The following is a 14,883-nucleotide window of genomic DNA, read 5'->3' as shown; positions in this document are numbered from 1 at the left end:
TACTTGCCTCTGCTTTCCAGAGAGCTGGGATCAAAGGCGTGCGCCACCACCGCCTGGCTCTTTCTTGAATTTTCTTTTCTTTTCTTTCTTTCTTTCTTTCTTTTTTTTTGGGGGGTGGTGGTGGCCGTGAGGGAGCGAGACAAGGCCTGACTCTGTAACCCAGGCTTCCTGCCTCAGCTTCCCAAGTGTTAGAGTTCCAGGCGTGAGCCACAATGCCAGGCCATGGATGGAGTTAAAGTACGGATAAGAGGGAGAGCTGACCGGAAGTGGAGAGGCACTGGTGTGTGCAGCCCCAGTCTGAAAACTCGGGAGGAATAAGACAGGACCCCACTTTGCACACTGGAGCTTGGGCGGTTTGCAGATGGGCTCTGGTTGCGAGGAGAGGGCTGTCCCCAGCGTCCCGTAGGTGAGAGAGGGGTGGGGGAGGGGACGGTGCTTTTCATAGGTTCATCCACCTGGAACTGGAATTATCGCTTCCGAAATAAAGCACGTGTCCTTGCCCACTCACGCTCAGGCTATAAATACCGTACAGCAGCTGCCACGGTGTGGCGGGCACTCAGGGTCAAGGGGAGCGTGGTGGGGGACTGTGGTGACTCCAGACGGTGGGGGTGGGGCTCCAACCCCGGTCCAAGGTATCAGGTGTTTTCCTTCTTTGATGGCCTCGGCCACTGTGGAAACTCCCGTGACTAGGTTGTTGGCCGGAACAGTCTGTCCCTTGAGGCCTCACACCCCCTCTCCCCAACTTCTCTCCCGGCCCCTGTGTGACTCAGGTCCTCCCTGGAGCCTGTCACAGCTGGGTGTGGAAAGTGGGCCGTTTATTGGAAGCCGGGAGCTGTCAGATGCTTGAGGTGCAAGCGGGGCCTGGAGATTAAAGTGTGGGGAGGTGGCCTGGCCCACGGTCAAGAGCAGTTGAGGGTGAGGAACCCGCACAGCTGCAGTCAGGGCACCCCGCCAAGGATGGAGGGCACCCGGTGCCAGGGCCAGTCAGGGGACAGGAGGCACCTTGCAGTTGTGGCTCGGATGGACACCCAGGACAACCGGCTGCCTGCAGCTGGCTGTGCCCGTGTGGAAGGCACTGTTGGATTCTGCTCAGGTTAGGTCTCAACCCCTGCTGTAACAGATTAGCCAAGTCATGCAGATGTCTGTCTCACATCTGCTGTGTGACTTTGCCTCTCTGAACCTTGTTATCTCATCTATAAAAATGAAAGCTGTGAGGGCTAGAGAGCTCCCTGGGTGCTTGCAAATAACCAGATGCTTGCAAAGGACCCTGAGTTCCTGAGTTCCCAGCGCTCACATTAAATGGTTCACAAACACCTATAACTCCCTTTCCAGAGGATTCAACGTCCTTCTTTGGTCTCTATTGGCACCCAAACACGTGGTTCACATACAGATAAGTGTACACACACGCACGCACGTGCGTACAAGCATTTGCACACACTACTTCAAAGGAAGAGGAAGAAGATGGTCCAGGAGCTCATGTCTATGGTCTCAGCACTCAGGAGGGGCAGGGGACCCTCTGAAAGTCCCTGGCCATCGTGGACCACAGGCACAGAGAGACTTATCTCAACCTATCAGCAACCACAAAAAGCACAGCAACGACCATCTTTTGAGAGACATAAAGATGTGGCACACAGAGACGCCCAGGATCCAGAATCTGGGGGGTGATGGAGGCTGAGGGGTGGGCACTTGGTTACTTGAGACTAGAGGAGTGCATAGCCACCACATCTTCCCCATTCCGGGGTCACACTGATTCCACACAAACCTTGAAGAGCTGAAGGACCCCTGAGCCTGAGCCACAGGAGACCAGTGCTGAAAGGCAGGAAGTTTGTTGCTGTTGTTTTTAACAAATGGAGAGAGAGTCGAACGAACGAGAGGTCAAGGGTGGTATGTGGTACATGCTATAATCCAGTACTCAGGAGGCTGAGGCAGGAGGATGGGAACTGCAGGCTAGCATGGACTATCTAAAATTAAAAATTGAAAAGCCGGATGTATCTACTATATACCTGTAATTCCAGCATTTAGAAGGCAGGGGCAAGAGGATCAGAAACTGGGCCATAGAGACCACTCTGTGGGTACAGTACAGACTGGTGACCTGAATTCCATCCTTAGACCCATAGTGGAAAGAGAACCAGTTCCCAAAAGTTGTCCTCTGACCTCCACACGTACTGTGTAACGCAAATGCCCACATTGTGCACGGATACACAATAATAATCAATTTGAAAAATTAAGGGGCTGGAGAGATGGCTCAGCAGTTAAGAGCCCTGGCTGCTCTTCCAGACGACCCAGGTTCAATTCCCAGCACCAACATGGCAGCTCATAACTGTCTGACTCCAGTTCCTGGGCTTCTGACACCCTCACACAGACATATGAGCAGACAAAAAATACCAATAGTCATAAAACGAATGATGTAAAAAATTTAAGATGATCAGGAGTTCAAGGTTATCTTGGGCTACCTGAATCGCCTGTCTTAAAATAAAAACAAAACAAAAAACTAAGGTGCTGGAGAGATGGCTCAGGGTAGAGACTCTGGGTTCAGTCCAGGCACCCTCATGGTGGCTCACACCACCTCTAATTTGAGTTCCAGGGGATCTGACGCCCTCTTCTGTCCTCCAATGGTACCAGGTATGTGTGTGGTGCTCATTCATATCTGCAAGGCAAAACACTAATACACATAAACTTAAAATCCCTAAAGACCAGACTCCAAAAATAGAAAGCAAATGCTTGCCATTTATTTATTTGTTTGTTTTGTTTTGTTTTGTTTTAAGACAGGGTTTCTCTGTGTAGTTAGGGTACCTGTCCTGGATCTCACTCTGTGTACCAGGCTGGCCTCGAACTCACAGAGATCCGCCTGCCTCTGCCTCCTAAGTGCTGGGATTAAAGGCCTGCGCCACCACCGCCCGGCACTTGCCATTTATTTTAAAAACGGGGCTGTGTGGTGGAGGCAAACACTGCCTCTCCTCTTCCCTGCCAGAACGAAGTGAAGACAGAAGGCTGGGAAACTGGCCTGGCCCTTCACAGCAACCTCAACGGCAGAGTCCCTTTTCTAGAACCCTGATCAAAGTGACCAATACACAACCAGCGGGAGTGTGACAAGCTAGGCTGTCTTCACAGTCCTGGGAGGAAGGTGTCCCGAAGAATGAGTCACAAGCACTGAGAAGTGACAACCTTAAGGACTGGCCTCCCACAGGTGTACACATCGGCCCAGGGCTAGGCCTGTCACCTCTATGAGACGGGACAGGTCTCTCCTCTTGCATCCAGGCAACAGAGTCTACAATCTCCTGGGATAGTATCAGGTCGAGGGAGGTGCCCCGGGACTGTGAGGGCATGGTCCCAACTGGAATCTGTCCCTGTCACCTGTGTCAAGGCCGTGGCTACACTGACAGTCTCCTGGGCTAAGGTACCAGGAAGGAAGAAACCAGCCAGGTTCTTCCCTAGTAAGAGGCCTCCTCCTCCAGGAAGTCACATGGGGCCCACAGCCAAAGTGACCAAGATACAGAGAAGCCTCAGGTGCCCTTTGGCCCCACATCTCAGGGTGATAGCCTTAGTAAGTCATTATGGGCAGGGCAGGGGTTCCCGGTGGCTGCAGGTTCACGAGGCAGCTGGTGGGGACCGAATGGGGAAGAGCAAGTCAGGGAGGGGATCCTTGAGGCCAGTCTCCTAGAAGCAACTTCCTCCCGGTCCAAAGAATGGAAACCAGGTTCTACCCTGGCCCAGGGTGAAGCTAGAACAGTCTAACCTGCTCCAAAGATTAGAACATTACATACCACTGTCCCCTCCCTCAGGGGTGGCTCAGGCTCGACAGCCTGTCATTGATCCCAGGAATTCACAGAAGGGTGGTGAGAAGCAGCTCCACAAAGTGTCCTCTGACCGCCACACACATTCTTTTTAGAGAGTTCACTCAACCGGGCCTGTCAGCCACCCAAAGATGTGCTAAGGAACTGAAAGGCACGATCAGCCAGCCCCTTAATCAGGGCACTTACGGCTCTCTGCCCCACCCCACCCCCCACATACAAGACAGTTGCTTATGGACCTTAACTGCTAAGTTGGCCTGTTTTCCCAAATTCTAATTCAAAAGCATGATTTCCCCTTTTTATCTCATTTTTCATCTTTAAATTCTGTGTGTGTGTGTGTGTGTGTGTGTGCGCGTGCATGTGTGTGTGTGTGTGTGTGTGTGTGCGTGTGTGTGTGTATGTGTGTGTGTGTGTGCGTGTGTGTATGTGCGTGTGTGTATGTGTGTGTGTGTATGTGTGTGTGTGTGTGTGTGTGTGTGTGTGTGTGTGTGTGTGTGTCTCAGAGGGGCGTTCGTGGAGGCCACAGCAGGTATCCTCCATTGCTCTCCAACTTCTTTTTTTGAAGTAGAGTCTCTCACTGAACCTAGACGGCAGAGAAGTGATTAGACTAGGCGGCCAGCAAGCCCCACGGATCCGACCTCCACCTCCCACCCAGGTCTCCCTGGTTCTGTGGCAGCCCTCTATCTACCCAGAGCCTCCCCGGCTCTCTAGTTTGTCTTTGGGTACTGACCACACCCCTTAGCACGCTTGCCCCAACACGATGAGTTTCCTCACTGTTTCTCTAGCCCCTCCCCCCAACACAGCCGCTCAGCCGTTTACAGAACTCATTTCTGGGGGGCTGGAGAGATGGCTCAGCGGTTAAGAGCACTGGCTGTTCTTCCAGAGGTCCTGAGTTCAATTCCCAGCAACCACACAGTGGCTCACAACCATCTGTAATGAGATCTGGTGCCCTCTTCTGGCCTGCAGTCACATATGCTGTATACATAATAAATAAATAAATAACTTAAAAAAAAAAAAAAAACTCCATTCTGACCCTAACTCAAGGCGGGGCTTGCTTTCTCCCTTCTCCTCTCTCATTCTCCTACCAGCAGCCGCTGATATGCACAGCTTGCTAGGCCTGTGTGGTTTTTCTCCCAAATTCTAATAAAAAGGTCTTCAAAGCATCCTTCTGAGTCCGTTTCAAAATTCTTTTATCAATGAGACTGACCCTGCAAAAGGAAGCCCGACTTTCCAGTAATGTGTGTCTTGTTCCATTTTCTGTTCAAGACACAAAGACCCTGGATGGAAGGGGACACGCCAGAGTCCCGTTCTGTGCCTCAGTGCCTTTCCAGCTGTGATGTTAGGGTGACGTCAGCTGAGGATCCAGCCCAAACACAGCCCCGGAGGAGAAGTATGGCCTCATCCCCACCCTGTGGGCTCATAGGAGGCCAAGGAGAGGCCCACGGGCGTGGACCAGGCTGTGTCTTGAACCTGGAGTCCGGGTTGCGCCACCCACAGGTCCTGGCCGTGCCTCCCATGGTGTCTGGCCAGCCAGTCAGTCAGTCAGTCTGAGGGGCCCTGGCATTCCTGACAGTCCTTCATCTCCTCGGAGTAGCTCTCAATCTGGATGGTCATCATGTGGAAATTGAACTTCCCCTGGAGGCGGTCCCTCGCCACCTTCAGCACAGCTTGGGCGTCAGCATTCTGAGCTGGGAAGAGAAAAACGTGGGATGCTTGACCTCCCGTCTACCCCTGGGGAACAGACTAGGGGACAAGAGATGCCATATCCTGTACTAGGAGGGCCCGAGAGAGCAAGAAAAGCTCTGGCCTTACAGCTGGTCTCCCCCAGCCACTCACTGCCGCCACGCACATGACCTGACCAACCCCAAGCCCTCAGTTACCTTTCTCCATAAATGCAGTGGGGGGCGGGGGCGGGGGCGGGGGGTCAAAGGGCATTTAAATGCTCAGCTCGGGGCCAGAGCCTGGCAAACCCTTGGCAAGGCCCCAAGCCTCTGGATGCTTCTCGCTTCGGCCTCACTCACCGATGGCTATGTGCACGGAGAGCACGGGCTGGGCCACGGTCAGCGCCCAGATGTGCAGACTGTGCAAGGCTTCCACCCCGTCCACGGACAGCAGAAGGTTCTTCACGGCCGTGAAGTCCACACCTTTGGGAGTCCCTGGAACACCACGCACATGGTAAAGGACACTACCCTCCCACCCCACGCCATTCCTCCAGGGCCATCTCCTGAGAAGGCCTCCTCGGCCAGCAGGTTCCGCACGGTTCCCATCCCCCACTCTGTCCCGTCACATCAACCGGAACGGAAACTGAGAGCATGAGTCTGTTCTGCTCACATCCATATGGTCAGTGTCCATTTGTTTTCAGGACAGAGTCTTGTTTCGTACCCCAAGCTGGTCTGGCACCCAAAATTCTGCTTCAACTTTCTTGGGTGCTGGGATTGCAGGTGTGGCCCCAGAAGGCTCGGTGAGGCCAGTCATCTTGTTGAAGACAGCCTGGAAGCTAAACATTCCCGCCAACCCCAGGCCAGCACCCGACTGGCTTCCAACTCTCCCCGACCCTCCAGAAAGCCATGGCTTGGGCCTAAGCCCCAAGGCCTAAAATGTGCGACAGCCCCGTGGGTTAGAGCGGCAGTTCCAGGCACACCGTTCATCACTTTGCAGCTGAGGCAGGAACAGGGCGCGGGCGCCCTGAGACCTGTGGGAAAGAACTGAGCAGCCACGGTGGTGCACGCCTGTCTCCAACACTTGGGAAGCCAAGGCCATCTGAGCTGCAGACAGAGACCCTGTCTCAAAAACAGCAAGGGATTAGAGAGGGCCCAGCAGTTGGAAGCACTTGCTGCTCTTCCCGAGGATCCAGGTTCAGTTCCCAGCACCCTTTGATCCTAGCACTAGGAAGGTAGGCGCAGGCCAATCTCTGTGAATTTGATGTCAGTCTGGTCTACACAGTGGGACCCTGTCTCAAAAATCAAATTTAAAAAAGTTGCTAGGTGTGGTGGGGCATGCTTTTAAGCCAGCACTTGGGAGGCAGACTTTTGAGGCTAACCTGGTCTTGAGTTCTGGGCCAGCCAGGGCTACATAGAGAGAGACCCTATTTCAAACCCTGCCCCCTCCCCCAAACAAAAACAAAAACAACCCAAACACCAGAATCAAATCCCTGTCTTCCTGGGAAAAGGCACCTGATGACGGGGGGGGGGGGGGGGGGGGGGGGGGGGGGGGGGGGCCCCGGGCTGGAGCTCCAGGTGTTACCAAGGTTGCCCAGCCACGTGACCAGCCAGGGAAGACTCTCTCCAAGCAGGCCTAGGGGGAGGGTAAGCACGGGCTGGGACCTGTCTAAGAACTGGCACACCTGATCAGCTCAGAGCTCTGAGGACCTACGTTAATGTTCCAAACCCCCGGCTGGCACCCTGCAGTGGTTCTCCAAACATCCACACCATCCCTGAGGTGGATTAGACTTTGTGAGCCACACGCTGAGAGACCCCCCCCCATCAAAGTCAGGCTGGGAGATACTTCAGCTGCTAACAGTGCTAGAGGCATGTTGGATTCCCCACCCCGCCCCCCAGAACTCACACTAAACACACACGCGGCCATGGCAGTACACGCTTGTAATCCCAGATAGGGAAGGCAGAGACGGGCAGATTCCTTGGGACTGATGGACCAGCCAGCTTGGTCTAGTCCTAGATCTGGGGAGAGGGCTTAGTGGGTAAAGCGAGGACCTGTGTGCGTGCCCAGCACCCACGAAAAAAAGCAAAAACAAAAACAGACAGGTGTGGCTGTCCTCGCCAGTAACCCTAGAGCTGGTGTGGGGACGGGGGAAGGTAGAGGACACATAGACCCAGGTGGCTTGCTGGCCAGCCAGCTTTGAGAAACTAGACAGCTCTAGGTCCAGTGAGAGACCTTAACAAGTCATTAAAATCAGGGCTAGCCGGGTGGTGGTAGCACATGCATGCCTTTAATCCCAGCAGAGGCCAGCCTGGTCTACAGAGCGAGTTTCAGGATAGCCAGGGAAACACAGATAAAACCGGTCTGGTAACGCTAGAGAGATGGCTCTGTGATAACAGCACTGGATGTTCTTCCAGAGGTGCTGAGTTCAATTCCCAGCAACCACATGGTGGCTCACAACCATCTGTAATGAGATCTGGTGCCCTCTTCTGTCATGTAGGCGTACATTTATTTATGCATAATAAATAAATCTAAAAAACAAACAAAAAATCAGGTGAGCCTGAAAAGGTAGTGCTCTTCAGAAGCAGAGGCAGGTGATCTCTGTGGGTTCAAGGCTAGCTTAGTCTACTCGGGGGGACCCTGCCTTAAAAACTAGGGTAAGAGCTAGGCATAGGGATGCACACCTTTAATCCCAGCATTTGGGAGGCAGAGGCAGGTGGATCTCTGTGAGTATGAGGCCAGCCTGGTCTGCATAGTAAGTTTCAGGACAGCCAGGGCTACATCGTGAGACCTTGTCTCAAAACAAAACAACAACAAAAATTAGGGTGAGGGTGACACCCCACGGGCAACCTCTGGTTTCTACACACAACTTAACAGATGAACACAGACATCTGCATACACCCTACCCTCCAGCCCCCAAAGCTCTATGACCCAGTTACCTTCCATGAGCACCAAGAGGACATCTCTCAGGATGGTTAATGTTGTCCCCAAGACCAGGATGGAGAAGAGGAAAGTGCAGATGGGGTCCACGTACTTGTACTCAGGCTGCAGGAAAAGGAGACAGACAGGGGCTCAGCAGCATCTACCCGGGTCTCCCTGTTCCCTCCTCCCGGCACAGTAACAGGGAGGGTCTCTTTTCAGGGTGAGCACGGAACTCACTCTGGCCTTGTCTTTCAGTTTCCTGCTCTAGACGACCTCAGGACACAGCTCTTCCTAAAGAGCTAAGACACAGGCGGAGCTAAAAAGGGATGTCAGCGTTTGTCTCACTGCTCCCATTTTTTGTTTAAGGTTTATTTATTATGTATACAGTGTTCTGCCCGAATGCCTGAAGAGGGCGCCAGATCTCATTATTGATGGTTATGAGCCACCATGTGGTTGCTGGGAATTGAACTCAGGACCCCTGGAAAAACAACAGCCAGTGCTCTTAACCTCTGAGCCGTCTCTCCAGCCTCCCCACCATTCCCATTTAATAGATAGGAAACTGAGGTTCGATGAGACCAAGCAATTCACTCATCACACAGCCTCGGCCGCACGCAGCTCATTTTATATCTCCCGGTCTCTGTGTGATAGGCAATGCCCGGGCTTCGGCAACACAGCCATGGGCTTATTAAATCCAGCTTCCCCGCTCACATATTCCTTCCCTTTCTCACCCTCTCATCCCAAGCTGGAGGGTGGCCTAGCATGGGGAAAAGCCCTGTGCAGAGGAGCCCCAGGTACTGCCCACCTCCCTCCCAGGACCCAGCTCTGACCTTGAAGTATATAATGTAGGCAGCCACCAAGACACCCAAACTCTGCAGAAGGTCCCCAATCACGTGGATAAAGGCTGCTCGGACACTGGGGTTCTCCTCCTGCCGTTGACTGTCCTCATGGCTTTGGTTACCATGGCTGTGCCCACGTCCATGGCTGTGCCCATGTCCAGACTGGTGAAGAGCCAGCCCCATTCTATGGAAGCAGATGAAGATCGATAAGATAGCCACGGTTTCAAGTCTGCCAGGCAAAGTCCACCCATTGGGCCTGGCCTCCTGAGGGTGAAAAGGTGGAGCCCCCAGAACTCAGTGACCCCCTTAGGCTTAGGAACCTAGCTCTACAGCCTTAGCTCATAGCCACAGGGCAAAGAGCTCTGCCCACAACGGGAGGCTGACTGGGCACAGTACCCCAAAGCTGCATTTCAGAGCACAAGGCAGTGAGGAAGCCGTGTGGTTCATCTCACCGTTACAGGTAGGGAGCCTGAGACAAGTGAGCAATGGAGACGGAGCGCCCAAACCCATGGTCTACCCACTCTCTCCTTTACTGAGACCGGTTTTAGCCATGTCAGCCTGACTTGGCCTTTGTTCCAGCATGAGCCAGATGCATCCCCTTTGCTGTGGGTAGCCTTGAAGTTTATTAGCCTGACACGTAGTGTGTGTGTGTGTGTGTGTGTGTGTGTGTGTGTGTGTGTGGTGGTGGTGGTGATAGTGGGGGTGCATATCCATAACCTCCCATGACCTTGGCCTAACATTTAAAGGAGGACCGACGTAGAGCAGGTGCCAGCGCTCAGGCCATGGGGGAAATTCTGTGCTGGCAGGGGAGCATGGACTCCTTCCACTGGGAGCTAGCAGAGGTTTGAGTATGGGGAGAATGGGAGTTAATATATATATATATATATATAATATATGTATATTATATATATAAAAAATATATATATGAAATTATAGGGAACTGGGGCCATACTCACATGATGTTCACAGCCACAGCGCAGCCTGACGTGATCAACATGGTGTCCCCTTTGATCTCATAATCTCCAGAAATCAAGCGCTGCACAGCCAGGTACACCAGCACCCCAGTCACCACCCAGATGGACAGCACAGACACCAAGGCTCCAAGGATCTCTAGATAAGAGCCCAACCACAAGACCAACCTTAGCCTGGGCCCTGAGGGTGGGAAGGAAGGCCTACTCCCTCCGAGTTAGTGCCTCCCCACCCCACCCCCCCACCCCCGCTGTAAAGCCAGGGCCTGGGTGTCTGTGGTATTTTCTCCTGAAGACACGCCTCATCCCGCCAACTCACATATGAGGACTCGTATCTAGAAAGAATCATCTAGCTCAGCCCATCTATTAAATGGGAACGGTGGGGAGGCTGGAGAGACGGCTCAGAGGTTAAGAGCACTGGCTGTTGTTTTTCCAGGGGTTCTGAGTTCAATTCCCAGCAACCACATGGTGGCTCATAACCATCAATAAACTGACATAATATCTATGTTCTAGCCAGCATGATGGTGCACATCTCTAATCCTAGCATGTGGGCTGCTAAGGCAAGGGGGTTGCCTGAGTCTGATATTGATATGATTTTTGTGGTATGATTTTTGTGGTCGCACTATGTAGATCAGGCTAGCCTTGAATTCAAGAGATCCACCTGCCTCTGCCTCCCTTGTGCTGGGATTAAGGGCGTGTGCCTAGTTTTCCCAACCAAATAAAGGTAAGGTCACCACTATTTAATTAAGGGAACAGAAGAGGGCTCGGAGTCCCCAGAGCTGAGTTACAGTTACAGCCCAGGGTAGCAGGCGCCGGCTCCTGAGCCATCTCAAGCTCCTTGTTTTGCTCAGCTGATAAATGGGGACTGAGGACACTGGGCCATCTCTCCCTGAGGAAAGTGACAGTGCCACCCAGAAGGGAACTGCCAGCTTAAGGCAGTGCTGACTGACCTTTCCCTACCCCACAGCACACCCACAGTGACAGGCAAGGACAATGCTATTGTCACTTGTTCCCAGCCACTATTTTCTAAGCGGGGTGAACTTTGCTTCTCCATTAACTAGTAGCTCCCAGATAACTGGCACCATGTCTGTCCCATCAGATTGGGAGTTCCCAGAGGACAGAGGCCAAGGCAGACCCCCGCTTCCCCATAGAGGCTGCTTTTGTGGCCTTAATTCCAGTCCATGGGAGGTCGTGACAGTACAGTCTCTGAGTTTGAAGCCAGCCTGGGCTATACAGGGAGTTAGAGGCCAGCCTGGACCACCTACCAAAACCCTGTTTAAAAAAAAACAAACAAAGCCGGGCGGTGGTGGCGCACGCCTTTGATCCCAGCACTCAGGAGGCAGAGACAGGTGGATCTCTGTGAGTCTGAGGCCAGCCTGGTCTACAGAGTGAGATCCAGGACAGGCTCCAAAGCTACACAGAGGAACCCTGTCTTGAAAAACCAAAAAAAAAAAAAAAAAAAAAAAAAAAAAAAGTCCTATTCTGACCCGTGCTTTCTCTCTTGATCGACCCCATCTGTGGCCCACAAGGATCCTTACCAGCTCGTTGCCAGCCGAAGTTCATGGTCTTGGTGGCGGGTCGGGAGGACACCCACAGGGAGAAGAGGCTAATGAGCATGCTGGCAAAATCGGTGAGCAAATGAGCTGCATCGGTCATGATGGCCAGGCTGTGTGCCAGGTACCCGCCTGCAGAAGTGAGAGCCAGGGGTGAAGTTCTCCCAAAGAGTTAGCTCCCCCAGTCTGCACAGTGGGGAGACCTCAGCCCTAGAAGACACGCTGGGGTCAAGTCTCTGCACCACACATCAATTGTTCAACACAACCATGTGACCTCCACCCTCAATTTCTCCCCTAAAGAGGTAACATCTTCTTACAGGGTGAGTGTGAAAATCAAATTCAGGCAGTGGTGGCACACGCCTTTAATCCCAGCACTCGAGAGGCAGAGACAGGCAGATCTCTGAGTCTGAGGCCAGCCTGGTCTACAGAGCGAGTTCCAGGACGGTCAGGGCTACACAGAGAAACCCTGTCTTGAAAAAAGAAAAAGGAGGAGGAGGAGGGGCGGGGGAGGAAGATCATCACGTTCATATTAGAGACAGGAGACCAAGTAGGGACTCAGTAAGTGCTCCTCTTATTTTATTACTAATTAAGTGCATGTGTTTTGCCTACATGTATGTATGTGCACCAATGCACAGAAGCCACAAGAGGGCGTCTGATTCCCTGGGACTAGAGTAACAGATCACTGTGAGCCACCATGTAGGGGCCGGGAATCAAGCCCAGGTCCTCTGGAAGAACAACCTCTTAGCTGCAGAGGCTCTAACCTCTAGCCAAGTGATTGCCTTAAAGAAAAAAATTTAGCCTGGTGGTGGTGGCACACGCCTTTAATCCCAGCACTTGGGAGGCAGAGGCAGGTGGATCTCTGTGAGTTCGAGGCTAGCCTGGTCTACAGCGGGAGTTATAACAGCCAGGGTTACACAGAGAAACCCAATCTTGAAAAGCCAATAAATAAACAAATAAATAGTGACAGGCAGCGGTGGCGCACGCCTTTGATCCCAGCACTTGGGAGGCAGAGGCAGGTGGATCTCTGCGAGTTCGAGGCTAGCCTGGTCTACAGAGCTAATCCAGGACAGGCTCCAAAGCTACAGAGAAACCCTGTCTCGAAAAACCAAATAAATAAATAAATAAATAAATAAACAAGTAAATAAAAAAAAATTGATGGGTGTGGTGTCACACATCTTTAATCCCAACACACTGGAAGCAGAGGCAAAGTGAATATGACCAGGCCAGGGAAGGCTGCTTAGTGAGACCTTATCCTAAAACAAACAAACAAACTGATTAATAAAACAGGGGTAGGCATTGGTGCCTTTAGCATTAACGGGAGCGTTCAGCCTATCCCTGAACCAGCTTCTCTTAATTAACATAGACGCTTTACCAATGATTTCTCCAATCATGAACACCAGGCAGATGGCAGAGGCCACATAGAGCTTGCGCCGGGCCTTCTGCTTCTTGGGGTCAGAGTGGCTACCAGAACCCCTCTGCGCATGGCAACAATGGTTGCTCTGGATAGCCAGCTCAACAGTGGGCAGGTCCACAGGAGGGGTCCAACAGGTCTCACTCTTCCACAGAGACCGTAAGTAAGACCTGGAGGTGAGAAGAAGGAGAGAAAACGCTCAGCCGGGAGGTTGAGCCAGTCTCTGGGAGTGATGCTGGCCGGGTGTTTCCAGAGCAAGTAAAAACTGTGCCTGGCCGGGCGGCGGTAATCCCAGCACGCTGGAGGCAGAGCCAGGCAGATCTCTGTGAGTTCGAGGCCAGCCTGGTCTGCAGAGCGAGATCCAGGACAGGCACCTGTTCTACAGAGCGAGAGCCAGGACAGGCACCAAAACTACACAGAGAAGCCCTGTCTCGGAAAAACAAAACAAAACAAAACAAACAAACAAAAAAGAACAGTGCCTGGCGTGTGACCAGAGGTAAGAAGCCAGCGTTACAGGGGGATGCTGGGGAAGTGAGTCTTGGAACCTTGTTCTAAGCCGTTCCCCCCTCCTCCACCCCTTCCCAGGCCTACAGGAGAGTCTAGCCAAAGGGCAGGCTGTCCAGTCGAGCGCAAAGAAAGAGCAGAGTTCTGGCTCGAGAGAGCAGCACGGACCGTAGCGCAGCGCACCCGAGGGCACAGGGCCTCCCCACTTCAGGGCTGCCTGGGATCAAAGTGCTGGGGCGAAGGCGGGGTTCCCGGCACCCGACTGTGTCCCACTCGGGCGCACCCGCAAGCAGCGTTCAGGATCTGTGTGCTTGGCCAGGTGAGACAGGTGATCCCCGGGGCTACGAGGCCACCGCCAGTTTCCTCTTTCCCTGGCCTCACCCCATCCCTCTGGCGGGATCCCAGGTTCAAGCCCCCGCCCGGACCAACGACAGTCAGGAGGGCCAAAGAGGAGGTGCCTGTGATGCGGCCCGGATTCCCGCCCCTTGGGGCTTGAACTTACCGGGTTCTGCTCGTGCTCTCCAGCAGGTTCTGTTTGTCCATGGTCGGCATGCCGCCTCTCCCAGTGCGCCCTCGAAGTTGCGCGCGGGGCGACGGCAGAGCGCACTCACCTTCCGCTCGGGTCCCGCCGCTGCGCCCCGCGCCCGCCCGCTTTATCCCCGGCCCTCGCCACTCCGTGTGAAGCCGCCCGCGGCGCGTCGTGTGCAAAAGCCCGCGGGGAGGGGGGAGGGTGACCGGCTGCAAAGGGAACCGCGGCTCTGCCCCCAGCACTGATCCCCTGCGTCCCCGAGCCTGAAGGAGCTGATCGGCCAGCGACCGAAAGCTTAAGGGCCCTTGCCCGGAGCAAAGCACTTGCTAAGAGTTGCCCAGAGTTGCTAAAGTTAGGACTGGGTGACCCAAACACCCACTCTTAATGGCATCCCATAGATAAATCTTGGGATCTGGGTTCCTAGAAAATCAGCCAGGCACGGTGGCTCACGCCTTTAATTCCAGTACTCAGCCAAGGAGCCAGAGGCAGGCGGATCTCTGTGAGTTTGAGGCCAACCTGGTCTACAGCATGAGTTCCAGGACAGCTAGGGTTTTGTTACATAGAGAAAACCTGTCTCAAAAAACGAGAGAGAGAGAGAGAGAGAGAGAGAGAGAGAGAGAGAGGGAGGAGGGAGGGAGGGAGGGAGGGAGGGAGAGAGAGAGAGAGAGAGAGAGAGAGAGAGAGAGAGAGAGAGAGAGAGAGAGAAAGTGAGA

The 14,883-nt window shown here is 53.4% G+C and overlaps 1 protein-coding gene across 1 annotated transcript; it reads right to left on the bottom strand.

Annotated features, from left to right (window-relative positions):
• Positions 1-4,963: 4,963 nt before the first annotated feature.
• On the bottom strand, positions 4,964-14,606 carry Slc30a2 (solute carrier family 30 member 2). The gene is made up of 8 exons (XM_028888193.2): positions 14,144-14,606; positions 13,099-13,307; positions 11,712-11,858; positions 10,162-10,315; positions 9,197-9,389; positions 8,387-8,492; positions 5,813-5,947; positions 4,964-5,479 (listed from the first exon to the last, which is right to left on the bottom strand). The coding sequence occupies exons 1-8, from the start codon at positions 14,191-14,193 to the stop codon at positions 5,334-5,336; spliced, it is 1,140 nt and encodes a 379-aa protein (XP_028744026.1). The 5' UTR covers positions 14,194-14,606; the 3' UTR covers positions 4,964-5,333.
• Between the last annotated feature and the right edge of the window lie 277 nt (positions 14,607-14,883).

The sequence above is a fragment of the Peromyscus leucopus genome, chromosome 2, assembly GCF_004664715.2.
Source record: "Peromyscus leucopus breed LL Stock chromosome 2, UCI_PerLeu_2.1, whole genome shotgun sequence".
Lineage (NCBI taxonomy): Eukaryota > Metazoa > Chordata > Mammalia > Rodentia > Cricetidae > Peromyscus > Peromyscus leucopus.
Note: the sequence above shows the minus strand (reverse complement) of the source record. Positions and strands in the feature narration are given on the sequence as shown.

What these genes read in the sequence shown, in the direction of transcription:
- Slc30a2 (XM_028888193.2), bottom strand. Translation starts at nt 14,193, where the DNA reads ATGCCGACCATGGACAAACAGAACCTGCTGGAGAGCACGAGCAGAACC. An exon ending in CCTACATTATATACTTCAAG is followed by an intron (nt 8,493 to 9,196) that starts GTCAGAGCTGGG and finishes CTTTTCCTGCAG; the next exon opens with CCTGAGTACAAGTACGTGGA. An exon ending in CTCCGTGCACATAGCCATCG is followed by an intron (nt 5,480 to 5,812) that starts GTGAGTGAGGCC and finishes TTCTCTTCCCAG; the next exon opens with CTCAGAATGCTGACGCCCAA.